The 26,541-nt window shown below is 35.4% G+C and overlaps 2 protein-coding genes and 2 pseudogenes across 4 annotated transcripts; 2 read left to right on the forward strand and 2 right to left on the reverse strand.

Moving 5' to 3' along the window:
- Positions 1 to 6,219: 6,219 nt before the first annotated feature.
- On the forward strand, positions 6,220 to 9,136 carry LOC143556153 (transcription factor MYB106-like). The gene is made up of 3 exons (XM_077045561.1): positions 6,220 to 6,367; positions 6,447 to 6,576; positions 7,857 to 9,136. Exons 1-3 carry the CDS (start codon positions 6,235 to 6,237, stop codon positions 8,503 to 8,505), a joined length of 912 nt encoding a protein of 303 aa, XP_076901676.1. The 5' UTR covers positions 6,220 to 6,234; the 3' UTR covers positions 8,506 to 9,136.
- A 364-nt stretch (positions 9,137 to 9,500) lies between these two features.
- LOC143556154 (phosphate transporter PHO1 homolog 9-like) lies at positions 9,501 to 14,642 on the reverse strand (annotated as a pseudogene). Its single transcript, XR_013139330.1, has 11 exons — positions 14,102 to 14,642; positions 12,948 to 13,227; positions 12,803 to 12,851; positions 12,659 to 12,730; positions 12,439 to 12,576; positions 11,969 to 12,351; positions 11,737 to 11,886; positions 11,504 to 11,656; positions 10,634 to 10,912; positions 10,414 to 10,553; positions 9,501 to 10,337 (listed from the first exon to the last, which is right to left on the reverse strand). The product of XR_013139330.1 is annotated as a phosphate transporter PHO1 homolog 9-like (transcript).
- Positions 14,643 to 17,584: 2,942 nt separating this feature from the next.
- On the forward strand, positions 17,585 to 19,514 carry LOC143556155 (transmembrane emp24 domain-containing protein p24delta9-like). The gene is made up of 4 exons (XM_077045562.1): positions 17,585 to 17,937; positions 18,804 to 19,013; positions 19,091 to 19,167; positions 19,242 to 19,514. Exons 1-4 carry the CDS (start codon positions 17,713 to 17,715, stop codon positions 19,384 to 19,386), a joined length of 657 nt encoding a protein of 218 aa, XP_076901677.1. The 5' UTR covers positions 17,585 to 17,712; the 3' UTR covers positions 19,387 to 19,514.
- Positions 19,515 to 19,654: 140 nt separating this feature from the next.
- Positions 19,655 to 24,609, reverse strand: LOC143556173 (ARF guanine-nucleotide exchange factor GNOM-like; annotated as a pseudogene). Its single transcript, XR_013139332.1, has 2 exons — positions 23,897 to 24,609; positions 19,655 to 23,829 (listed from the first exon to the last, which is right to left on the reverse strand). The product of XR_013139332.1 is annotated as an ARF guanine-nucleotide exchange factor GNOM-like (transcript).
- Between the last annotated feature and the right edge of the window lie 1,932 nt (positions 24,610 to 26,541).

Here is a 26,541-nt window from a genome sequence, read left to right on the forward strand (position 1 = left end):
TGTAGGCATGTGCTTGGATTAGGGATTATGGCCGAGCCTAAAACAATGGTAGTCTTAAGGTTTGAGACACCTTTGTATATAGCTTTCGTGATAATCTCTTTACACTTCCTAGGTCCACTTTGACTTTAGTGGTTAACCCCCAAGTTTAGTTATTTGACCTCCAGTGTCAAACAATGTAAAATACTGCCAAGATTTTATACGTCCCACCGTACTCACTTAGAACTGGGAACGAATATTAGAATTCGAGTACAAACATCAAATAACAAACATGTAATGAATATCTATATTATATTAGTCAACAGACTAAATACGTTTATATTCTAATTGCAAATTGCACCATACAAAAAATTAACCTCACTGCCACTATTTTCAAAATTCAACTTGCAAGATTTGTTAATTATAATATTACATATATCCATCAAAATTAACCAAAAACTATTAGAAAAATATAAAATTCCTCAATTGTGTCTAACTTTGTTCTTTGACTTTTATGGTTAACCCTTTGTAGCCCCGGTTGATTAAGAGTATTAAAACTAATTAATTTTGTTTCTTTCTGAAGAAACGTGAATCGACTGACTAGTATACGATCAACTTTCCTCGGGTATGAGTGTGCCTATATCACCGATGGTTTTTCGGAATATGAATTTTTCCACCTACAAAACGAGCAGCACCGTGAACTTACCCCTCAGAAAGGGACAGAGGGGTCCTCTTTGGGGTAACCCTCCGGTGTGAGAATAAGATATTGTAGGAGAAGATAATAATAATCTGAAAGTGAGTAAGGACTTAGAATGTATTTTCTTGCTTACCTCCCCTTGTGGAGGTGGTGTGGTATTTATAGTATTAGGGTTTCCAATGATTGGGCTCATACCCAATTAGGGCCTTTTTGGCCTCCTCCTATTGCTTCGCGCCACGTGTCCTTAGGACACCTGGTGCTTTTTCATTGATTATTCTCTGACCAAGGTATTTCACCTGACCCATGTGCAATCACGTGGTAGCACATGGGTTTTGCTGAGTTGTTCACCCTTCATTGGCAGCTGTCAACATCAGCATATTCTTTATTCCTTAAAGGATACCTTCTGGAAGGTTGTCTGATGAGCACAAGCATGGTTGTCCTTATCCTGATTTGGATAAGGACGTGGTTGATTATGTGCATGTGTGATATGCGCCTATCCTGGGATGCGCGAGGTCTTCTCTTTATTCTCACGCGCAGATGTGATATGCGCAAGCATATGTAATATGCGTGAGCATATGTGATGCGTGAGCATATGTGATACGCGTGAGCATATGTGATATGCGCCATGCGCATAGGTTTTGGCTTTGTGTCTTCATGACATCCTGATTTCAAGCTTCTTGTCTATATCTTGTGGGTTGACCCACCCCGCTCGATGTTAAGGCGGGTGCATACCTCTTCACTTTCCATTGTGAAGAGCCACCTCAACTTTGACCACCCATTTTGACCATCTACATCTCCATCTATTTTCACCCAAAATCTTCTCCACTCTCTATACCATTTACTACCATCCACATTCACATAAAATTCATTCAAACGTTCGTTTAAACAACAGTTTTTTCTTTTTTAATCCCAATGTTTGTCATTTCAAAATATTAAACAATAATATAATAAAAGATACAATGGCAGAAACAAGATACCAAAATAATACACATCCATTAGGGAAGATGTCACTGAATAGTAATTACATTTCAATATTGCGAAAATCTTTGAAAATTAGAACTCCAAGCTCTAGCTACCTTAGTAGCTATGTTAACACGGTATGTCACTTGTGCAAAGCAGTTGAATTGGCGTCCCATTAACATAACATGTGGGACGCCACGTCATAAGATTTACACAATTGGCACACAAGACAACAACTACTTTACATCATTTGGGCAAAAAGTTTATAACAACATTTCACACCCTTGAAGCAAAATTGAAGCTTGAATAATTACAAATTCAAGAAAGCATCAAATTACCAGCTTTTGGTGGACCGTCATGAGACTGGGTACCAGAACGATTACACCCTGCATATGATCCTAAAATAAGCAGAGCAGGTTTAGTAAACATTCAAACATATGAAGAACGAACACAAATGTTCAAATATTAACGTCTCATGCAATTACTCATATGATATGGGCACTTTCAACAGAGCATCAAAAGCTAGAAATTATTGAGAATCCTAATTTCCTTGCTCTACATAAAAGCAAACAATCAGGTAACCAAAAATAAAACAAAGTACAACTCTGCAACCACAACAAATGTGATGATTAATAATAGAGCATGCAACCTTCTTTTTTTCAAAGTTCATCTATGTCAAAGCCGGTTTGACCAAAACCAGTTCGGTTTAGAAACCGGTTTAGGCATAAAAAACTACTCGAAATGATCTAGACCGGTTCGGTTCAGTTTTAAATCAGTTTTTTAACATATTTTAAACCGGTTTTAGCCGGTTTAAGAAAAAAAAACAGTTTAAAACCGGTTTGATTATAGTTCTGTTAGGAAACCGGTTTTAGTCTCTAGGTTATTAATAAAGCTACATAAAGGAAGTTGCATACCTGAAATTAGTTCGTTACATCATTACCAATTTGATTTGGGCTAAGTTATATATCTAATGGGTCAAGCTGGATGTTGTAACCATGGCTCTAGAAATAGCCAATGATGGGAGCCGAGAGGGTCAGGGTGGTTGTAGAATAAAGGACACACATTTAAAATCCTAGAAATATAATTTCTCATAAACCAAATAGATGTAAGCATAATCATCACAGATAGTAACTTTTCAAACAGGGTATTATCAATGTAATGAAATAATGGTGAGAAAAATATCAGTAACTCATCAAAGACTTACTTATCATTAGCGGATGTTCGGTGAATAAATATATATGTAGACGCAAACGCAAGCTTCAAGCCCCATCTGGGCTGCCTCTTTTGCATTCAACTTCATCCATTGACATGTGATCCAACCCAGTTAACCCTCACACACACAACAGATTCATCACAAATTTACAAACAATTAAAAGCAAAAACCGATCTACATAGATGAAGTGATTTCAAGTTCCGATTCGCAATAATTAACAAGATCAGCATCAAATACCATTTACAAGCTTCAACTCAATGGCGGACAACAATTAGGTTTTTACTAATCATTCAATCAAATTAAATCCATACAAAATTGAAATGAACAATAAATAGAGACCACATAGTTTCATACCACGGAGCAAAGAACTGAACGTCGATCGTGATTGCATCACCGGAGACGTCTGAGAGCCACGGTGTCCACATCGGACCGGTGTGCAAGCTGTAGAAGAAACAAGTGATAACAACATAAAATAGCAATTAGAATTAGGTTTGGATTAGGCCATGGATGGCATATTTATAACAGATTATATATAAATAACATAACTGCTGAATTGAACCGTTCAATTAATTAAATCATTAAAATTAATTGAACCAATTCGTATTCATACTCTCAATTTTTATTTACGTTGGTATAAAGTGAAAAGCCCTTAATTAATTTTAATTAATTGAATTATAAAGTTATGGAGTTAGTGGGGCTTTTATTATTTAGTGTTGTTAAAATTTTACTTTATACACTTTTGCATTAATTAAATAAACCTTTTACACCCCCAATGATAGAAAAGTAATTTCAGAAAGAATGGAGCTTTAAGAAGTTGTACAATGCGTTTGAATAACAAAATGATGTAATGGCAAATTACTTTTCTTGCCTAATTATGTAATGACTATTTTGTCCTTGTCATGAATTATGAAAATACCTTGACGCTCATCACTCTTCCTTTATATATAATATAGATTATTATTATTATTACTATATTATTTTTATTATTACGCTTAGTTTTATATGTAAAATAAACGCTTAAAAGTCCACGAGGAGAGTAAATTTCATTGACCAATTCAGTGATATATTACATTACTACATGCACATGTAATGCATTAAACATGAGAGTTAATATTGTTATGAAGAGTCAAAATAAACTATGTACCCTTGTCGTTTGTGGATATGTCTTAATTATACTACCAATAGGTGTCCTCTTTCCATGAAATTGAATTATTATCATCATTGATGAAGCTTATCTGTTTTGTCTAAGAAAAAGTATAATAGTTCACACAAATTCTTCATTTTTTGAATACATCATCACTTAAAGTATTTAAGACATGTAGCAATGGCCGGTTCAACTCTTTTGGAGGCCTAAAATGAAATGAGGATTCGAGGCCTTTTTTGATTTTTTATTGTTACAAGACAAAACAACTAACCACGAATATGTTTGTTTTTTCATATAATTTAATGGTCATTTTTATCAATTAGTATGTTTTTGGTCTAACTTTAGTATAAAATATAGGCTTTATTTAAATGGGACCTAAAGCCATAACTTGTCTTTACTTCTTGGCCCTAAAAACGACCCTGTGTGTAGCTATTTACATGGCCAACCAATTAGGCTTATGAAATAAGTTAGAGCCCATAAGTCTAAAAAAAGAAATCAGAGGCCTATTTTATCTGAAAATAATATAGGTTAGTTTCACTCATAATATGCCAGAGTTTTGTCATGTCAATGTGTGTTTATACAACATCTCTCTCGTTGTAAAACACATACAAGTCTTTATGGTATCAGAGCCATTACACCTGGTGCATTTTTAATTTCACTCGATTATTGCACCGTCTCTATTTTTTCTCTCCAATTGACACTGTATATTCTAGCACCACCGAATCTCTTTTGCGCTCTTAGAACCCAAACCAGACCAACACCCATGTCTCCGTTGTGTTCGGATTCCATTTCTAAACAACTTTTAATGTTACGGGCCCTAGGACTTCATAGTACAAAGTCTTTGAACACTTAAAACAAAGAAGTACTATTGTTGTATTTAATGACACAAAACCATCCAAAAGACAACACATATCCATATCATAACATGTGAAAGTATCCCATCATCTATTGTTTTATCGCGTACTGAATCCGAATAAAAATAAAAATAAAATTATAAACACTAAGAAAAGTTACACTAACATGAGAAATGGGAATGGCCCGTAGCCCTTATGACTCATGTAATATCTTTATCAATCTTGACCCTACCCCCACAAATAACATTACATATTCAATACAATTGGATGATGGTAGCACCAAAGCCATGGTATATGTAGCCTTTACTTTTGTTGGTGCCTTTATTTGGCTTCTTACTCTAAAATGGTGATTTTTTTAGAAGTCCTTGGCTCAATATTTTCAACCAAAAGATTTGATGATTGAGTACAATTATTTTGCTTTTATCTTCTTGATATAAAAAAAGGGTTAATAAAAAAATATATAATCTTCTTGTTCAAGTTCATGTTTTCTAGATGTAATGTGTTTTTCAAATCCTTTTAAATAATAACTGTGAGTGGTAATTGTATCAGGTTGATGGGTTAAGTTGATGATTTTAAACAACAACCCCGTATATATTCATGTCAAAGATATCAAACTTGATCCATACTAACTTAAAATCGTGTTTCCTAAACATGATTCGTGTAATACATATTTTTATATTTTTAACTGTAATCTAATATACTCAATAATGCTACAGCGAGACTCAAAACCTCGACCTCCAATTTGTTGTGTGTGTGTGTGTGTGTGAGAGAGAGAGAGAGGTACCGGGGAGGGGGGTTGCATCTTATAACACTCCAAAATATCATTGGCCCAAATGGAATTTGGCGCGTAACACATTTATTTAAATGAGTTAAAAGGGTCGTAAACCGGTTTGTCAGATGTAAACGGGGTTGTAAGCAAGATGTAGACGGCTTAAATGAGTTATAACATGGTTGACGAGTTGTAATGTTTCTAATAAATTGTTCAATGACTCGTAAATTAATAGGCTAGAGGCTTATGCTACGAATGCATATTTTTAATTCTAATTTTGAACGGATTAACAGGGTTAACACGTTAGTTAAACAAGTGATTAACCTAAACACAACATATTCAATAAGCTAGCTAAAATTTAAAATGATAACGCAAACCCTAATTATTTTTATGACGTGTACATACCGTAGCAGAAAATGTCATGACAGAAAATGTCACGTCTACCAATTTAAAAACAATTAAAAAAAACATAAAATGGTATTGTTGTTTCCCATCTCTCTACTCGATTACAATAACAACTAGTTGTAAGTTTATAAACAGAATCACCCACTAGTCTTACTTAAACTTCATCCAAACACTTAGAAAAAATATACCAAAATTAAATCATTTAAACATTTCAAAATGGGAAGATCACCATGTTGTGATAAGGTGGGATTAAAGAAAGGACCATGGACTCCTGATGAAGATCAGAAGCTCATGGCTTATATTCAAGAACATGGGCATGGCAGCTGGAGAGCTTTGCCTTCTAAGGCTGGTATAAGTATAAATCTTGTTATATTTTTACAAATATTATTAATACTGTTATGTATAAAAATTGTGTTCATGACACACAGGGTTGCAAAGATGCGGGAAGAGTTGCAGGTTGAGATGGATAAATTATCTTAGACCGGATATTAAGAGAGGAAAATTTAGTCTTCAAGAAGAACAGACCATTATTCAGCTTCATGCTCTCTTGGGTAATAGGTATATTAATTTTTACATTCATATGTTTATTTGTTTTTTTATATAATTTATTTCCATTTTTAAGGTTTATTTTACACTTTTAAGACATGTTTTCCTTTTAAATTTAAGTATATTAATTACATTTAATTAGAATTTATTTCCAAACTTTCAGGGATAATTATTATTATTCCTAAAGAGTTTTAATTTCATTATATTTCAACCATTATTTTTATGTTTATTCCATGCATCAAAATGTTAAATTTGATTATGTAGTTTAAACTATATATATTTTTGGTCAACAAGGTTTTCAAAAGTTCTTACTTTTATCCCCCAATTGATTCATGAAATTCACAGTAAATAAGAATTGAAATTAACTCCATCCAAAATATTGTTTAATTGAGAAATTTTAAACTTTCCATTTAAAAATCACCAATAAATAAATAAATAAATAAATAAATAAAAATAATAAAATAAACCACATGAGGTTTTGTCTACTCTTTGATATTCACTTTAACAACCAAGAAAACTAAAACAATTTTGACTTTGTCGTTAAGACCATATATAGTAAACGTTAAAATTGGGCATTACACAAGATTACACACGACACAATTTGGAGCACCATTGGCTTGGGCACGAGTAGGTTGGTGGGTGTGAGACTCAAAAGAGTTGGCGTCACTTGCAAACCAACCAATCATATATTTTTCCTTGGTTTTTTTATACTTAATGTTTAGTTAAAAGTTAAAACCACTAAACAATTGTTTAATGGTGCATGGCTCAGTAAATGCCTATCGGCTATGTGACAATGACGTGAAAACTACTTTTTGTTAGTTAAAGCTCTCCACAACAAATGGTCTAACGTGGTAAATTACTTATCTTTAACATCAAACAAAACTGTTTTTAACAGCAATTTTTTTATTTAAATAAAACCGGCTAGTAAAAAAGCAGATAGAACGAGACAAAATTACAAACCGAGCCAGATTATTGACCACCAGTTAAATACAAATTACATACAAAATTGTTTCGTAAGATAAGTTATCCATATATATTTGAAGCTTATATCTTTCTTTTTTTTAAATGTAAAAAGCTTATAATGCAACTTAGTACATAAATGGATCATTATTTTTTTTATGATAAACTCATGTGGGTTTACAAGATGACATAGAGAAGCCACATGATGGGATCTTGATCTTGCAATTATGCTTGATGATTCCTAGGATTATTATTTGTTTGATTTTAACTTCGTTTTCTACATGTCTTTTGTAATCATGTTTTTTATTGTTTTGTTTTGTCTTATTTTAAAGATGGTCGGCCATAGCTACTCATTTATCAAAAAGAACAGACAATGAAATAAAGAATTACTGGAATACCCATATTAAAAAAAGGCTAATTAAAATGGGAATTGATCCAATGAGCCACAAGCCGAAAAATGATACTCTTTTGTCTAATAACGGTTACATTAACATTGCAACCAATTTGAGCCATATGGCTCAGTGGGAGAGTGCTAGGCTCGAGGCTGAAGCTAGATTGGTGAAGCAGTCTAAGATTCGCGCAATGAAATTGAATCCACTCCCAATTAAGTTGAACGCAAGTGTATGCTCAACAAACTCAACAAATGAGCCGTCTTCCTGTTATCTTGATATGGATAACGAGATTGCACATAAAGAATGTGATGACGCTTGGAAATACAAAAACCTTGAGAATGAAATGGAGAAGTTTAATGACTTGACCATAACAACCATAGATAACGCATGGACGGACCAATCGTTGGAAGCAAACAACAATAGCGACGATCATGTGTCAAATAACGATTTCTTGGAGTGTTTTACTGATCTTTTGTTATGTGGTTCGAACATTGATGGTTGTTGCGATTATATTAAAGAAGGCAATTCAGAGGTGGCTAGCGTATGTGATGCAAAGGTTCCTTGCGATGACGAAAACAAGAATTATTGAGGACAACATCTTAATATGAAGAATTGGTCTTATGATTTAGGAAAACAACTCTATGATTGTATTCATGTTTCCTTCTTTTCCATAAGTTTGATTTGATTATATATATATAATTAATAAACGTGTATATTTATATTTGTAGTAGTTGTATGTGATATAATATATCTAAACAATAATAACATCACACCATGGAAAAAAAAATTTAACGAACAACGATATTTAATTAAAAACCACTGTCAAAAACCAGCCTAGCGAGACGCAAGCCACAACAACACAACCATCGCCCAAAGAAAAAAAAAAACAATCCACTCTAATAATCCTCCCTAGTCAAATTCAACCCATTTGTCATACTCTTAATCCAAAGGAACCCAAGGGCTTTAACATTATTTCTCGTCTTCCATAAGCACCAAAGAGTAACATGAATAACCAAGTTACAAGAATAACCACAAGAAATGCCTTCACCTTCTTTTTTGGAAACCCGGAATACACATGTATGTCCAACAAGTCTCTAATACCAAAAGCAAAGATCGATGACACCTTACACCATTCAGAGACAAGTTGCCAAACTTCTTGAGCAAAACCGCAAGAAATAAGAAATGCTCAACAGTTTCCTCCCTCTCTCCACATATAGGCCAAGGCATCGAACTGACCCTGACATCAAAGTGAGCCAACGACACAAGCGATGGCGCCTCTCCAATTCTACTCTCTAGGCATTAATATAAAAACCTAATAGGAAACTCAACCATTCCAAACGAAATTATACTCGGTGCACAAAAAGTCAACTCGTGTAATTGACTTTCAAACTTTTAACCGAAAATACTCCCAAATCCTCGAGCAACCAATCGAAATAATTCGATATGAAAGTGTATCACACGTCTCTCAGTTTAATGTGGTTTGGTTCATCTCTTTTATTGAGTTGTTAAGAAAACTTATAGTATCTCCTCCAAACCTCTTTAACTGCTTATTACCGAGTTAAAAATGATATATTTCCGACTCAACCCCCTTAATTGCATATTTACCCAACTCAAAATCTCAGTTGCACATTTCACCGCTTCAAAATGGCATCGGATTTTTGGGCGGGGTGATTATGCGATTAAGGAGAGTTTGGAAGAGGAAATATGCAACGTACTGTCCATGGTCTTTAAATATGTTTATGTTCTTGATTTAGTTTTTGTATCTCTTGTAAGTTTCAATTTGATAATAAAGAAACAGTTGCGCAAGTTTGTGTAAGCTGTGGTTCAGTCCATGTAATTTTTAAAAGATTGAGTTTTGCAATTCTAAAAGGGGTAGTGAGACAGTTTGTTGTCCGCTTGCCATATGTTTCGATGTAATCACTACTTTTTAAATAACTATTAATGCAATAGATATTATCTATCCTAAGTTTAACATTATCTGTCTGATCTGACCACTCCAATATATTATTCGAACATCGAATATTAACAAAATTCGTAAAAAAATCTTTCGGGCTTTCTCAGTTCGGCCTTTTCTTTTCCAAAGTCATTGGCCATTGTTATTAATAAAGAACGAATAACTACATAACATAAACCGAGACATGTCAAACAACCATGTGTTTAGAATCAAATTATAGCAATTCTAGTCTTGGCTGGATTGTAAAGACTCTAATCATTTCGGGAGAAGATCATAGTTCAAATCCTGACATGTGTAGATTATTTCTTGGTGTAGTATAGAAGCAGGAAGTAGATGGGTGTGTGAGTTGTCGTTAAAGAAAAAAAAAACGAAATTATAGATGCTTGTCATTCTCGTAACTAAAAGGTAATGGCACAGACTTGAAAGCTCGATATTTTCCAACGTTATTCAAATGCTCATTCTCCAACCTGCATTTTCCATAAATTTTTCTTAGTTAACAACAAAACGTCACAAAAAGTTCGAACTTTGTCGCTAAACACCAACCTGAAAAAGTTCCATATACCGCGTCGAATGATCTCCAAACTGGAGATTAAAGCGATTAATGCCGTTCGATGCAAAAACGGTGCTTCATGAAAATCAAATACTGTTTGCATCCAAGCTAATCTTAGTATAACATTCACTACCTACAAAAACCAGTCGCAAAAGGCAAGTGTCACTAATATTTTCAGTCGCAAAGAGACTGAGTGTCGCAAATGGTAAATACCATCGCGATGAAGTAGATTGATCTATGTGGCAAAAGGAGCTTGTCTCTTAACCATGGGTTTTCGGAGTTTTTACGTAGAAGTCCCCAGTCGCAAACTAAATCCCAATACGTGTTGTAAACTGTAGCGACGACTGAAGTGGATGCAGCGACCATTTTCAAGGTGAATCCCTTCTTTTGAGCGTAAAAGGTTCTCACGATAACTGCAGCAATTGTTGATAAGTACTTTGCCCCGTTCACTGCTTGACTCGAGTCTTCTCCATCAAATAGGCGTCGTAAGCACTAGAAGAACATTAAATATTAGAGTTTCGTGGAAGTGTTTCCATCGGATTAGATTGTTTGTATGCATGTAAATACTTTCACTACTAGAAAACTGTTTATTTGTGGGTCATGGTCATTCGGTTGCAAGAACTTTTTGCGACAATTTGCGTTAGAAGGCGTGGTAACAAAAATGCTTGTGGATTATTTTGCAACTGGTGATTTTGCGACAACTGGCTGCTGATATTTGATTATCTTATCATACGAGCAAATTTGCAACCGCTTTTTAAAGACTCGTTTGTACCTATGTTTATGACCGATTTGTGACCACTCTTACCCGTCGCAAATTCGCATCTAGTTTACACAACTTTTAGCCAGTGATGTTTCAGTCTCATATTTGTGACTGATTTGAACCGTCCTTTGTGTAGCCAATTTGTGACGACTCCTAAAGAGTTGCAATTTTACAACTGATTTACGACGGGCAGGTGGTGCCGATAAATTTGCGACCTCATTGTGCCACAAATGCCTAGTTGTTCACTAGTATAATTATGCTAGACCGCCAAGAGTTAATTCATATAGGATTTGCAAAATAATTTCTCTTTTATCAAGTTATACCTATAGACATCGAATATAATACGGAATAATAGCGATGGCTAACGAAATACTGTCATAAATGCTACTTCCTCGACACTCAACAGAATCTCTTTTCTTGTAGTTTCCCCAACCATAATAACATATATAAAACTCCAAATTCCTGAATAGTTGAACCTATAAGCATGAAAAGAAAATTTAATATGTTTGCGACGAAAATATACCCGTCACTAATTGTGCAATATCCGGAATTTTACCTGACTAGTTAGCTGATCAGCCAAGAAAAAATTAGGCAGAGTAACCTTATAAAAAGGAACACAAATACAATGCCATATACACGTAATCAGAAAGTAACGATTAGCGCGATAAATGATGTCAAATGGGCAAAACCCGATCAAAAGTACAATCTGCAAAGCATAAGTTACAACTATAATCAACATAAGTTATCGGTCCAATGAAGTGCAAGACGGCGAAAGAGTAGTTTCTTACAATGACTAAGCAAAGAGGAATTAGTTCAGTTATAGCTCTTGATTTTTTAACATGTTGGTCTATGTCCATTTCAAGATTTGAAAGAACAGCTGCGAGAGTGAGTACTGATAGACCTGAACTGACGAGTAATATTTCGCGATAACCTAATTCGGTATTCGGTTTGAACCCGAAAATAAAGGCGTAGTTGACGCAAAAACGCTTCCAAAAGTATATATTACCCGCGTACATTAGAAAATGTAACACGAGGTATCCAAACACGCTGTATAATGGAAACACGTTAGTCATGTATTGATCTCGACCTTCGCTATTGTTGAGAAGTTTTCTAATGTGTATCATTAGGATTATTGTTGCGACAAGCGCCAATGATAATCCCACAAAACAGCCTGCGACGAGATATATTGCTGTAAAATGTAACCGAAAAGGTGCCAACGAGATATTAGCGTCAAAACAGGTAAGTGTCTAACATGTACCTGTGAAAAATGTAACTCTATGTCTCTATGCATGTCTGTTTTAGCCTTTTGTCGTAAAGTTTTCATTCCTAGACCGCGATTCCCGTTGCAAAAGTGCTCGATGAAGACTGCTTCAACGCTCGCCTCAAGCTTAGCAACCTTCAAAAAACGACTTATATAATATTTTGTTTGTTGCTAATTTAATAAACACATAAGAAACTAGCAAAAATGTCATAGATACCTCATCAGATTGGTTCAAGTAAGATTTTTCAACCATCTCTAAATAAGCTTTTGATGCATTTCTAGACGTACTCTGTAGCGACATATATCTAACGCGAATATAATCCTAACAGAATTTAATATTCGAGAATCAAGAATACTAAACCTTATCATACTTCTTCATGATCTTGGAGAAAGCCAGTTGATTCAAAAATCTGTATAAAGAGACATTCATTAAAACAATGAAGAAAGACTGTCACTATAACTATGTTGGAAATTGTCGCTAACAAAAAGTAGTCGTAAATACATACGAGTAGCTTTTCAGATGACGAAGCTTTTGGTGGAACTCGATAAAAGCCTGCTTCAGCCCTTGTTCCGCATCTCGGATTTCCTTTTTACTGAACGACAAGCCTATTTTTGAACTGCCGAAAGCAGTTTTTAGCGACGATACAGGGGTTTCGGGCATAACGTTTATCTTTACTTGATTTAACATATCCACCGAAACCAATTCTTGTTCCTTAACTACGCGGTCACTTTCCGTTCTATGTATACTGTTTCCTTCGCTGCGCATCTTAGATTCTTGAATCACATCTAGTGTAAAAGAAAACCAAAATCACCAATTTAGCCACTTTATTAGCAACTTAAATTTCGCTTTTAGGACCAATCTTTTTGCGCTAAAATGGCACAAGATGGTAAAATAGTTCACTAGCATAGCGAAAGAACACAAATGGGTGCAAATTCGCCACTAACTTGGCACAGGCGGACACAAAAAATTCCTTAGTCTAGCGCTGACTTGGCGCACGATCTAACAAAAAGGTACATTGGGTGTCCCTCACTAACCGGTCCCATAGTCAACGTTAGGGGGATAAATCACGTGTTTCAGAGTAATCAGGTAATGCCATGGTTTAATATCTGAGTCTCCATAATAAATGCTTATACTTGACAAATAGGTGTATATTTATGAGTAGTCTATGATAGAGGTGTAAAAAAAACCCGGTTTGGGACCGATTTTAGGCAAATTGAACTGAACCGGTTTGTGTTTAAAACCGGTTTCACCCAAACCGGTTCCCAAACCGCTAGTTTCAGGAATGGTTCCCCTTTAGATATACCAAACCGGTTTTAAAACGAACCGGTTTGTGAAAAACCGGTTTAAAACATATTAAAATCGGTTAAACCAGTTTATAAATCGAACTGAACCGACGTGACCAAGCCGGCCTATCTTGCTTCTAAACCGGTTTATAAACCGAATCGGTTTGAGTCATACCGGTTTTGACCAGCTGTTGACCAAACCGGTTCGGTTTGGGTTTAAAACCGGTTTTGTACACCCCTAGTCTATGATGTTAAAGCCAATTGTTGTCATTTTTTGGGTCTATTTTGCTAAAAAGAAAACTCAACAAAACACATCAGTAAAAGATAAAAGAAAATAGTCACTAAACATATCATGTCGCTACTCTGTCACTAATACCTGTGAATCGCGACGAAAATATCCGCAACGAACCACAATAATCCGGATCTTCCCCTTTAATCCGAAGCGCGATAAGAGTATTCATCTGTTTACTCAACTCTTCCGCTTCATTCACCATCTCACCCACCTTCGATTTATAAAACCCGATCACTTTATTAAACTCGACATCAAGTCGTTTAAAGAACTCGAGCTCTAACTCACCCGCATACTCAGATGACCGGAGGAAAACCGTCTGGTGGTGTTGGTTTTCCTCCGACATCTGCATTGCACTAACTAGGATCACCTCATCGTCTTGATCTTTGTTAACCGAATGGCGTTTTGATAAGCCGCCCAAGGCTCGGTTTAGCGACACCTTTCGTTTCCGAGACAACCGCTTTGTTGGTAGTGGTTGGTTTGCTTCATACCCTGTGGTGGATTCATGTTGTTGTAGTTGTCTGAAGATTAAGATTTCTTTGATTAATATCTTGAGGTGGTTGTAGTTCATGTATGCTGCTTGCCATTCTGGCACCATTTGTGAAGCAAATTCTTTACCAAATTTCATTGTTTTGTGTTTTTAAGTGGTAAAGACTAATTGGAATATTAATGAGCCTTTTATAGTACTTGTCTGAATTAATATTATGTAAGCATTCCTTGTAGTATCTTTATCCGTCTCTATAAATACATTAAAAACATTATATTTTCTTTCTCATTTTTAATGAAATAATATTTTTTATACTTTTATTATTTCCTTTCTTCTTTTCTCCACTCACAGCTACTTCAAAAAACATTAAAAATTATAAAAAGTGAATGGTGTTTCTCCAAATTTAATCATAAACAAAAGTTTCTCTATCTCAACCACTTACAACTACTCTATATAATATAAAGGACTCACTCACGATAATATACAGGACCTGTTGGGAATGCTCTTAGGGTAGCAGTTGGCATTCTGATTCAATGGCACAAGAGTAATGGTTAAGGTTTGGATCTTATATTCTCACGTTTGAAACTCGACTCAAGTAGGCTTTCTCACATTGATGGTGTTTTTGGTGAGTCGGGTTTAAAGCGTCAAAATCAGTATAAATGGTTAAAATCCCGTCTCAGGAAAACTCAATCGGATATTATGGATCATTTCAAACACTCTTAAAAAGTGTAATTTATGACAGAATTAGCCAATGATGTTTACTTCGAACTGAAAGACAAAATTTAAGATATTGCATGATGGGTTGTTCATTGATAAGGTATTTTTTTATTTTCAACTTTTTTTAATTAAGATTTGTGTATTCATTTCGATTCTGCCAAACGATGGAATCCGCCAAGCTAGGTGTACTACTTATGAACATTATCTTTTAATAAATAAATTGTGGATTATATTATAAAAAAGGGATTAAAAAATTTATTGTTTGTTGGATGTTACAAAGAGCATATATATGTAACCTAGAATTCTTCATCCGAAGATTTATAATGTTTTGTCTTTCTTCAAATTGTTTCTAAATTTACGTTGATGGGATAATATTATTCATGATTAGATATGTAAAAGAAACTCATGAAGCAGAAATTTATATAACATCATGAGTCAACAAGAAAGGATGTCAAGAGGGTGTTGGATTTTCTCCAAGCTCGATGAAACATTATACAAAGGACAACTAAGATTTGGAGCCCAAAAATAACAACTGATATCATGTATGCATGTATATTATATTGCACAACACGATTTAGAAAATGAAAGACACGCAATAATCGTCTACTCGGATGATAAGAATGAAGAGATAGAACCATCACAACATGGGCTGGCAATAGATTTCGAAAAACATTTGACAAGTTTCAGGGAAACAACATAACAAGGAGTTCATGAAACACTTTGAGACGACTTAGTCCAACAATTGTGGCGTATTAAAGAATAGCGCTTTGGTTTATGAAAATTTTTATTTATGTAGCGTTTTAAGTTTTCTATTTAGTGTTTAATTATCTTAAATCTTAATTTTAAAAGCTCTCTGGTTGCTCATACATTCTCTCAAATAACCATATTGCATTATTTATAAATAAAGACTTCTTATGCATTTGACCCGAATTCATGGGTATGGATCTCACCAAACCTAGATAGTCCTTAAACGGGTTATAACATCTCACTAAATTAAAAATTAATCTCACCAAATTATTGATATGAAAATCCTATAAAACAGGGATATACTATATATTAATATATGATTTTTTTTTTAAAATGAACAAATTATTTATAATTAAGAAACATTTTTATGGTAAAAGATAAGCGGATCTTGGGTTTCACCAAACCCAGATAACTTTAAACTGGGTTATAACATCTCATTTATTTGTGAAATCTTTTATCATCAAACCATAGTATGTTATTAACTTCTATACAATAAATAAAATTAAAATTCAAAAAATATATAAATATTAGAAACGAATAATATAAAATAACCCCCGTAATACGGAGGATAAAAACTAGTTGTCTATAATTTAAATATATTCGAAAAATCAAAATTTGAAATATATGGCCAAATGTGACAATTTGTTAACGCTTGATTTCTAAGAATAATTTAAATTTAAAAAATGTGCACTTTAAAATCTTTTTGCTTATTTTAAATTCTTAATATATATCCAAACAATTAATTTTCTTAACAAGTATACCTAATCTAACTATCTATATAATTGTCTACCATAAAATCCTAAGAGTCGCTCTCAGGTTATTCCCCCAATTCTCTAAAGTCACCATATTGCTTGATTTATAAATGGAGGCTTCTCATTCATTTGACCCGAATTCACGGGTATGGGTTACACCAAACCCGGATGGTCTTTAAATGAGTTATAACATCTCATATATTTGTAAACTATTTCATAAGCAAACAATAATTTTCACGGGTCATGGGTCTCACCAAACCCGGATAACCATTAAACGGGTTATAACATCTCATTTATTTATGAAATAACCCCTTACCAAACTCTAATAGCCATCAAATGGGTTATAAGATCTCATTCATTGATAACCACTTTCATTATCAACCCTAAAATTTATCTACTTTACATGTTTTTTGTTGCTGGTCTATCATCTCCATCGTCGGTTAACTTCCAATACTACCCACCATCGTCAACTACGTCAACGCCTCTTTTTTCATTAGACATATATATGTGTTCATGTTTGTACATTTAAAAAATCAACATGCTCGTGTTCGTTTATGTTTGTTCGTTAAAAATCTAAAACACCTAAACATCTCAACTGATAAAACCCAAACGTTAAAAAATATAATAATAAACTAATATATATGTATTAAATTAAAAAAAAAACTACGTTAAAAAATAAAATAATTATCAAAAAATAGAAAAACGAATAAAAACAAAACTTTAAATAAACTCCCGTAACTCGGGAGGATCAAACTAGTATATATATATATATATATATATATATATATATATATATATATATATATATATATATATATATATATATATATATATATATGTTTTAAATTCAGGTCGTTAATCCTAGGCAACCATAATAACCGAATATACAACCAACATATGATCCACGTTCACAGAAACCTTAATTATCCCATAGCCATGCATTTCATAATTAATCTAGGGTTCTTATTTTCATCTTTTCCCAAATTAAACCAACAATGTATAATAGATCATCAATAACCATAACAATGATGGTAACATTCATATTAGGGTTTGCATCAACACCATCATTGGTGAAGGCAATGCAGTTCGATTTGGAAACCGGAGCAACAAAATGCATAACCGAGGATATTAAGATCAACGCGACGACCGTTGGGAAGTACAACATAGTTAAACCGGTCCAAGGGTTTCCGTTATCCGCGGAAGATCGGATTACTGTTAGGGTAAAACATTTTCACAAGTTAATTATTTGAATATTTGATGCATGCATGGATTTATTATTAGGGGTAAGGTTAATGTACAAATAAAATTATCGTGCTAAACGTGAGAATAAAGTAGAGTAATTATATATACAAGTAGAGTTTTTATGTAATTACATCATAGAGTAATTACATAATTACTTTACTTGTATATATAATTACTCTACTTGATTCTCACATTTAGTACGTTAATTTCATTTGTATTTGATCCAAACCCTTATTATTAGTTTCTTTCTGTTAATAAATTTTTGTGTAGAACCTAATGCTAACAAATTTGAAGCTTTTGTATATGTGTTTGTTCTTGAGTTTGATGGATTTTGAGAATTGATTTTTTTAATGTAAATTAGGGTTGTTCATGAGCTTAACCGAGCCAATGGGAGCTCAAGCTCAAGCTTGAACTTAAACGAGCCGGCTCGGCTCGTTTTTTTATCGAGCTGGAAAATCAAGCTCAAGCTTGGCTCGTTAAAAGCTTGAGCTGGTTCATCAGCTCATTATTTTTATTTTTATTTTTATTTCAAATATTGATATATGAGAAAGAAAAATAACATATTTTTAATACAAAATTTATAAACAAGAGAATTTATAATATTATATATATTAATTTTGGTTTTTAAAAAAAATAAAAATTTAAAGATCATGGGCATTTTACATGTATTATTTTTTATTTTCACATTTCTGTATGTTATTATACACACACACACATTAAAATTTGGGGTTTAATCTAAACGAGACGAGCCAACCCGTTTAGAAACGAGCTTTTCTCGAGCCGAGCTTTTTTTTAGTGGGACATAAACTTTTTGAACAGCTCTTATAATGTACGATGATTGCAGGTAACTTCACCTCTTGGGAATAATTATCACTATGCTGACAGGAAAGAGTCAGGCAATTTTGCATTCACCGCGGGTGAGGCTGGTGATTACATGGCTTGTTTCTGGGCAGCTAAACAATCTCCTGATAAATCACTGTCGATTGATTTCGAGTGGAAGTCGGGTCTGGCTGCAAAAGATTGGTCTAAAGTGGCTAAAAAAGGACAAGTTGAAGTAAGTTTATTATTCATCAATTTGAAAGTAGTAATCACTATTACATTGTATAACCAGCTTGAATTTGTTTGTGATAGATGATGGAATTGGAGTTGAAGAAACTGTATGATTCGGTTAGTATGGTTCATGAAGAAATGTTTAATCTTCGTGCAAGGTAAGCATTAGAATCGAAGTCATATTATGAGGTTTTAACATGTTCGTGAAGCTAGATTATGTTTGTGTTGTTAGGGAGGAAATGATGCAACAGTTAACAAGATCGACGAATTCGAAGATGGCTACGTTTAGTTTTTTCTCCCTTATAATTTGTTTATCAGTGGCTGCTTTGCAACTATGGCATTTGAAAGCTTTTTTCCAAAGGAGGAAGCTCATTTAGTTCTTTCTCTCAACAATGTTCAACATTTTATAGAGGAGTTATTGAATGTTGTAATGTTTAGTTTCATATAGTTTTGTAGTTTATATGTGTATATATCATTTAAGATATTTAAAACACTCTTCTCATTCTTTACTATCTCATTCGAATGTCTTTTTGTGCATGTTCTTTTGTTAAGTAAATGGGTATCGAACCATTTTCGCTTAAAACGAACTCATTTATATCATGTTTCTTCAAGTCCAATTACGAATTCTTAAATATTTAAACAAAATGTAGATAAATTTGACCTAAAATGACAATTTGTGAATTTGATAAATTGATTGGTCAAATTGACCATTAATGGTTTTAAATGACTATACTATTCTTACATAAGTGATTTGAAATGAAAAGTTAGTATGGAAAGTGATCAAGCTTGATTAGGTGAATATTAAAACTAGCGGGTCGGGTCGGGCGGCTTTGAAAATGGACATGATCAAACTATTTCAGAACATTTGGATTGGTTATGTAATTAGTGTAGGTCATTAATGAGTTGAGACACTAAAAAAGAAAAGGTTATAACCGAGTCAGCTCAGCTTGGCTCAGTTATAACCATGTCAGCTCAGTATGGCGTGGTATTAAAAAAATGGCTCGGTATAGGAATGAGTGTTTTTGGTACCGGTTTTGAGTTTTCGGTATTAGTACCGATATTTCCCAAATTTTGCACGAAATACAGGTACGGTACGGTACCAAGTATTTCCAATTTTCGGGATCGGTACTGGTACCATCCCGAGCTCATCCTTGGCTCCGTATACAGCATAACAATCTCCAAGAGTAGTAGAACAATGTTTAATAATGAACATTTGTACAAATAACTTGCAACTTTAACATCTTTAGTTCAAACTAACACAATGTATGCAGTAGTCTCTATCTACATCAACAACAAAAAAAAAACCTTTTTAACAGTTTCCAACAATCTAAGTATACAGTTACAGAAAACCTAAGACTATAACCGCCGGTATCGTTTCAAAATTTGAAACTCAAGACCCGCCTGAAGAAACCGATGGCTGCTCGGTTTCATCATCCGGGAAAACCTCAGTCTGCAAATTAGGTGCTATGTTTTTAACATGCAACCAAGTAAGCTGCCAAAAACTATCAGAACCAACTGCGTCACTCGGAACAAGAATCCCGCTAGATTTCATCACAAGCAGACTGTTTTTTAAAAGCTCGGTAATCGTTTCATGAATTTTATCACTTTTTTTGCCTCGTATTTTCACCTTCATAAATCTCTCCATATGACTTAACACCCCGACCCATACTTTTACCAAACGACCCGAGCCGTGATAGACTTGGGAGCGAATATAAAAACGTGTTGGATAAAAGCTTTAACGATAAAATTAGTGTACCTTCCAGGTTTCGGTACTCTTTAAGCGACTTTTCTTGCACGATTTCTAGCAAGTCACTAACCAGTGTAAAAACCACCAGATCAAAACACTGTGACCACCACTCGTCTTGTAAATGAATCCCGTGTGAACCGGTCAAGCAACTTTGCAGCAACAAAACCGATTGGTTCCTAACTTCTTCACGTGGGTCCAGACACACTTTCTTTAATGCTTGAGCCAACCTGAGCCACATCTCACCAATGTCTTGATACAGTTTAATGGCGGCTTCAGCTTCTTCACCAACCGCTTCTTTAGTCTCATGGGCCCACCTCACCAAACAAGCAGCCGAACCCGCCATTAAATCCAACGCCTTAATTGACCTTTTAACGTCTCCTACACGTGACTCGGCAAATTGCCGTGCCGCGTTCACACATAAGACAAAGTTTGCTGGCAACAAGTGGGCCCCGTCTGACATGATGAATTCTAGTGTCTCAAATCCGGGATCAGAAGCTTCCGGATGATGGGCCGTAATGGAAAGAAGAGACGTCACGGTACGCCACCCAAGGTGGGATTTTAGTTGCCTCGCATTAGCCTTAACGAGACGCCTAATTTCCCGAGTGATGTGTTCACAATAAGCATCCGCCACACGAGCATCGAGTTTCAGAATCAACTGAAGCGATTTAAGAAGCTCGTCAGTTAGATTTTCTTTATAAGGAAGAAGTCGTTGACAAATTCGAATAAGCCCAAAAACCGCTTTTTCAACTAGAGTACTCGGCATCGCAGCTGACTGGACAATATGGGTTATGTACTCATAAACACCTTGCCATAAAAGCATAATTCGGTCACGGTTATTAAGTGTGACTGTTATTAACAACTCAAGGCAAAAAACTGCCCCTTCTTCGTTAGATTGACCCGCAGCTAAAATCAGGGCCCGAGCCAGATTCGAAAGAGACTCGGATTGAAGAAACGTGCTCTCAGTAAATATGGTATTCACATGACAACTTTTAATGGTTTCCAAAGCACGTTTATGAGCTTCAAGCTGTTCTTGAGACGGTTGAGGGGCGGGTTTCTCTGTATCATAGTAAAGAAACTCACTGAAACGACCCATTAGGCCCGATAACTTTCGAGAATGGGTCGAAACTAGCACGGTGGGTGCCGAGGAGGGTAAAACTGGCTTTTCTGATTCAGATTCTGAAACTTGATCCACGTCATCAGCCGCATCAGTGGCTAAACGAGCTGGAAGAAGACCTAATTTGTGTAACCGTAAAATGCAATCCACAGTGTTTCTCCAACCCGAACGTATATAATCGCCATACGTATTTGCAATTGTGAAAACAGCTACAGTTGACTTTCTAGCTTTAGTGTTTTGACCAAAGGCAAGAACCGATTGTTCAACTGACAGGAGTACCAAAAGGGATGTAAATTTAGAGAGAGAAACAAGCAACCCGTCTAACACATCATCAAGATGATAGCAACCCACTATTTTAGCAACATTTAAAAATCCATTTATACATGTTTGTAACACATCATCTTGCTCTATATGATCCAAAACCACAGATAAAGCTGCAACAGTTGGGCCCAATAAAATAGCAAACATTTCTTTGTTAATTTGTTCTTGAGAATTGCAAATGATATATGGACGCGTTTGTTTGGATCTGTGAATTAGCCCGGCCCAATTATCATGAATCATAGCTGGGGAATCAGACCCTTGTACAGGTGTCATCCGGATCTCATTCTCACAAATCGAGTGGTAAAGCTCTGAAAGGTACTCGCGTGGGAGATCCTCTCCACCGTTGATTCGACGGTTGTTACGGATGAAATCATCTTCGGTCATCTTTCTTTTGACCTGTAAGTTATGCTGATCTGTATTGAGTAATATTATAGAATAAGATAACAAAAGTGCAGCATCCTTATTGGCTAAAATATCGGGTGATTGTTGATAATATCTTTCAGAAAACGCCTCAACGAATCTTTGAATCTTCTGAGCTTCACCAGGTAATCTAAACGTTTGCAAGAACACACGCAACGCGATGTCGAGATTCATTTCATGAAAATCAAACGTTTTAGCAAATTCTTGAAGGACATCAACACAAAATGGGTCATGATTCCCTAAATAATCACCAACAAGATTCTTATCTAACCCAATTGTGTATCTTAAGAAACACGCTACACTCACGGGATCAAGCGGGTTGGGTAAAATACGAATTCCTTGAAGAAATTGAAGACCTTTTTTACGATCGGAATTAAAATGATCCGCCCCAGCCATTAACTTTTTCTTCACGTGTTTCATTTTACGAATATAAGGTACCCAATATTCAGAATTCTCGTAGCTCTCACATTTCACCTCCCAAAAGGGCTGATCATCTTCAACATCTGATGTGGCAGAATCTAAAACTGGTCCTTCACCGCCCACTCGTTCAGACATGCCATTAATCATGGCAACTAATCCTTCAAGAGCAAGAACATGTATAGCAGATAACGGGGTGTTGACTGGAAATGCACTTTTTGACAACACATTGACCAGGTCTTCAAAGATATTGCTACATGATATGTCACAATCATAATTCGCATACATTTCATAAATAAAAGCCGGCTGCCTGCAAAGATCAACAATAGTTTCCATGGCAACTTCTTGTTGATATTTAGACCCATGTTTGTTTTGTGCAATCGCCATAAGCACAGATTTAAAAAATGCTTCCAGTTGTAGTTTAAGCTTTACTCTTAGAAAATAATATAGATTTAACACAATGCTGCATACAGTAGAAAGGATCAGTGGGCTTGAGGACAAACCATATTGCATTAAGCTGCGAAATAGATCATTTTCGACCAATGATAGTAACTCGGGATGCTGGTCAAAACAGGCCCCACCTAACTCAATGGCTGAGTTAATTAAACCCAAGGAGAATAATGGAACATCTTCATCATATGATATAGAACTAGACTTGGGACCCACTCCAACATTAGTAGCATTCAAAAGAGAACAAAGAAATTGGAAAATTTCCACCATACATGGAATCCCATATGCCTCTGTCATAACAATGTCGTTAGTTTGACCAGTTTGACCATTGTCAAGTTGTTTACTATCACCCTGAAAAGAAGAGTAAATATATTTCACTATTTGTTCAAAAGAATCATAAAAGATAAAGCTTTATTACCTGAGTTAAATGTTCTTCTATATGACCAACATTATGCAAATGTGAGAAAATACATCTGACTAACTCATGCATTGTCTGTCTTGCTATTCTTTGTAAAAGTTCACTTTTTGAGCTTGCCTGATGAACTATTTGGAAACACGTGTTCACCATGTCACATACATGCTGATTACTTAGCTTAACAGATGCGTCGTTCTTCAAGCAAGCTAGAAGAACTTGAAGTATCTTAACCAAAACTACTTCCTCAGATGCAGGATCTGTTACTTCAAACCGACAGCTTGTAACAGCATCGACAATTTGATGTAACGCGTCGGCTACGTTAACAGTATTGAGATCCAGTGCTTCTAGGGTTAAAAACTTGTATATTGAAGATAAAGCAACACCAGTAATTGGTGCACCAGTTTCATCAGACTGAATTACATCTAAAAAAGGCTGGAGATACATAACTGGATCCAAATCGTGCCATTGGTCTTGCCATAGGAAAACCTTACTCCTTATTTCTTTGAAAGATTTGATTAACGAGTGATCTAATTGATCTTCATCATCCATATATTGAACTCCCCATCGCACATTTCTTCTCATGACAGATAAAACTGCACCGATTTCTGAATTTACCATAAATGCTGAAGAAATTCTATAAGGCCTGCACGGAGCATCTTTATCTTTTTCACCAATTTTGAATTGTTGGCTCGCGCACCCCATATTTTAAGGAGTTTAATGACTCAATGAGAATGTTGTTGATGAAGCATATGTTAGGTTCGGAGTCACACACAAACACGAATACAATAGTAAAACCGAAAGAATAAACGAAAGAGACACAAGGATTTAAGTGGTTCGGTCACGGTGTATGACCTACATCCACTGTCGATAACTAGGGTTTTCTTATTATTGAGTGATCCAAACTTACAAGTACAGGAGAGAAAATATAGACTAGACAATTAGGGTTTAACCCTTTAACTAATCTGGGCCTGATTAGAGCTTTTGGGCTTGGCCAAAACTCAAACAGCTTAAACTCCTAATTCTGTCTATTCGTCTAAACCGGACCCGACCCATGATGGATCGGAGACCACAACATAACAATCTCCCACTTGGGCTTCGAGACATCTTCTCTAAACCACCACTTGGATGCGTCAAACATTTCAACCTGCTCCCATTTGGAGACGTAAAATGTCTTCACCTGCATTGCCTTGTACATGTAAAATAAAACCCATCTGGTTTTGCACCTCCTAGTTACCCTTCGCCTTCTCAACATTTTTCCTGAAGGCCTGCTGAAGCTCTGCACAGCTTCAGCTTATCCAGTATCACTGGCTTGGTGAACATATCTGCTGGATTCTTAGCACCTGAGATATTTTTCAAACTGAAAACACCATCACTGATCAAATCTCTGACAAAGTGATATCTCCTCCCGATGTGCTTAGTCTTCGAATGATAGACTGGATTCTTCGCAAGTTTCACTGCACTCTCATTGTCACAATATAAGAACTCTGCCTGTTTCTTTCCCAACTCTTCAAGAAAAGTTCTCAACCATACTAATTCTTTACTTGCTTCGGCTGCTGCCATATATTCTGCCTCAGTGGTTGATAAAGCAACACTTTTCTGAAGTCTGGACATCCAACATACTGCTGTTCTCCCAACTGTGAAAACATAACCAGTAGTGCTTTTAAACGTCTTCTTACATCCACCCAGATCAGCATCTGAATAACCCCTGAGAATTGTATCCTTCCCCTTAAAACATAACCCCAAACTGGAAGCACCCTTTAAGTATCTGAGTAACCATTTCACCGCTTCCCAATGTTCCTTTCCCGGATCCGATATAAAACGACTAACTACCCCGACAGCATGAGCAATGTGTGGCCGTGTACAAACCATGGCGTACATGAGACTGCCAACAGCAGATGCATACGGAACTTTAGCCATCTCTGTTCTTTCTTCCTCTGTTCTGGGAGACTGGTCTTTGGTAAGTTTGAAATGACTTCCCAAAGGTGTGTTTCTCGGTTTAGTCTTCTCATCATTCATCCTGAATCTTTCTAACACTTTCCCTATGTATTTCTCTTGGGATAGTGTTATGGAGCCATCTTTCTTTCTGGATATACTCATCCCCAAAATCTGTTTGGCTGGACCAAGATCTTTCATCTCAAATTCATCAGACAACTGTTTCTTCAACTTGCGAATCTCCTTCATATCAGATCCTGCAATTAACATATCATCTACATAAAGAAGTAGAATGATATATGAGCCTTTAAACTTCTTTAAGTAGCAGCAATGGTCGGCCTCGCATTTCTTGTACCCAGTTCTCACCATAAAATCATCAAACTTTAGGTACCATTGCCTAGGTGCCTGCTTCAGACCATACAAGCTTTTCTTCAATTTGCAGACCCATTTTTCTTTCCCGGCAACCTGAAATCCCTCAGGTTGTGCCATATAGATCTCCTCGTCAAGATCACCATGTAAAAATGCTGTCTTAACATCTAATTGCTCTAGATGTAAATTTTCTGCAGCAACAATACTTAAGATCAATCTGATGGTGGTCATCTTCACAACTGGAGAGAATATTTCATTATAATCAATTCCCTTCTTTTGCTGGAAGCCCTTGACCACTAAACGAGCTTTGTATCGTTTAGACCCATCATGTTCTTCCTTGACTCTAT

Source organism: Bidens hawaiensis, unplaced genomic scaffold, assembly GCF_021521415.1.
Source record: "Bidens hawaiensis isolate Kalapana, Puna unplaced genomic scaffold, B.hawaiensis_p1.1 tig00018483_1, whole genome shotgun sequence".
In the NCBI taxonomy this organism is placed as follows: Eukaryota; Viridiplantae; Streptophyta; class Magnoliopsida; order Asterales; family Asteraceae; genus Bidens; species Bidens hawaiensis.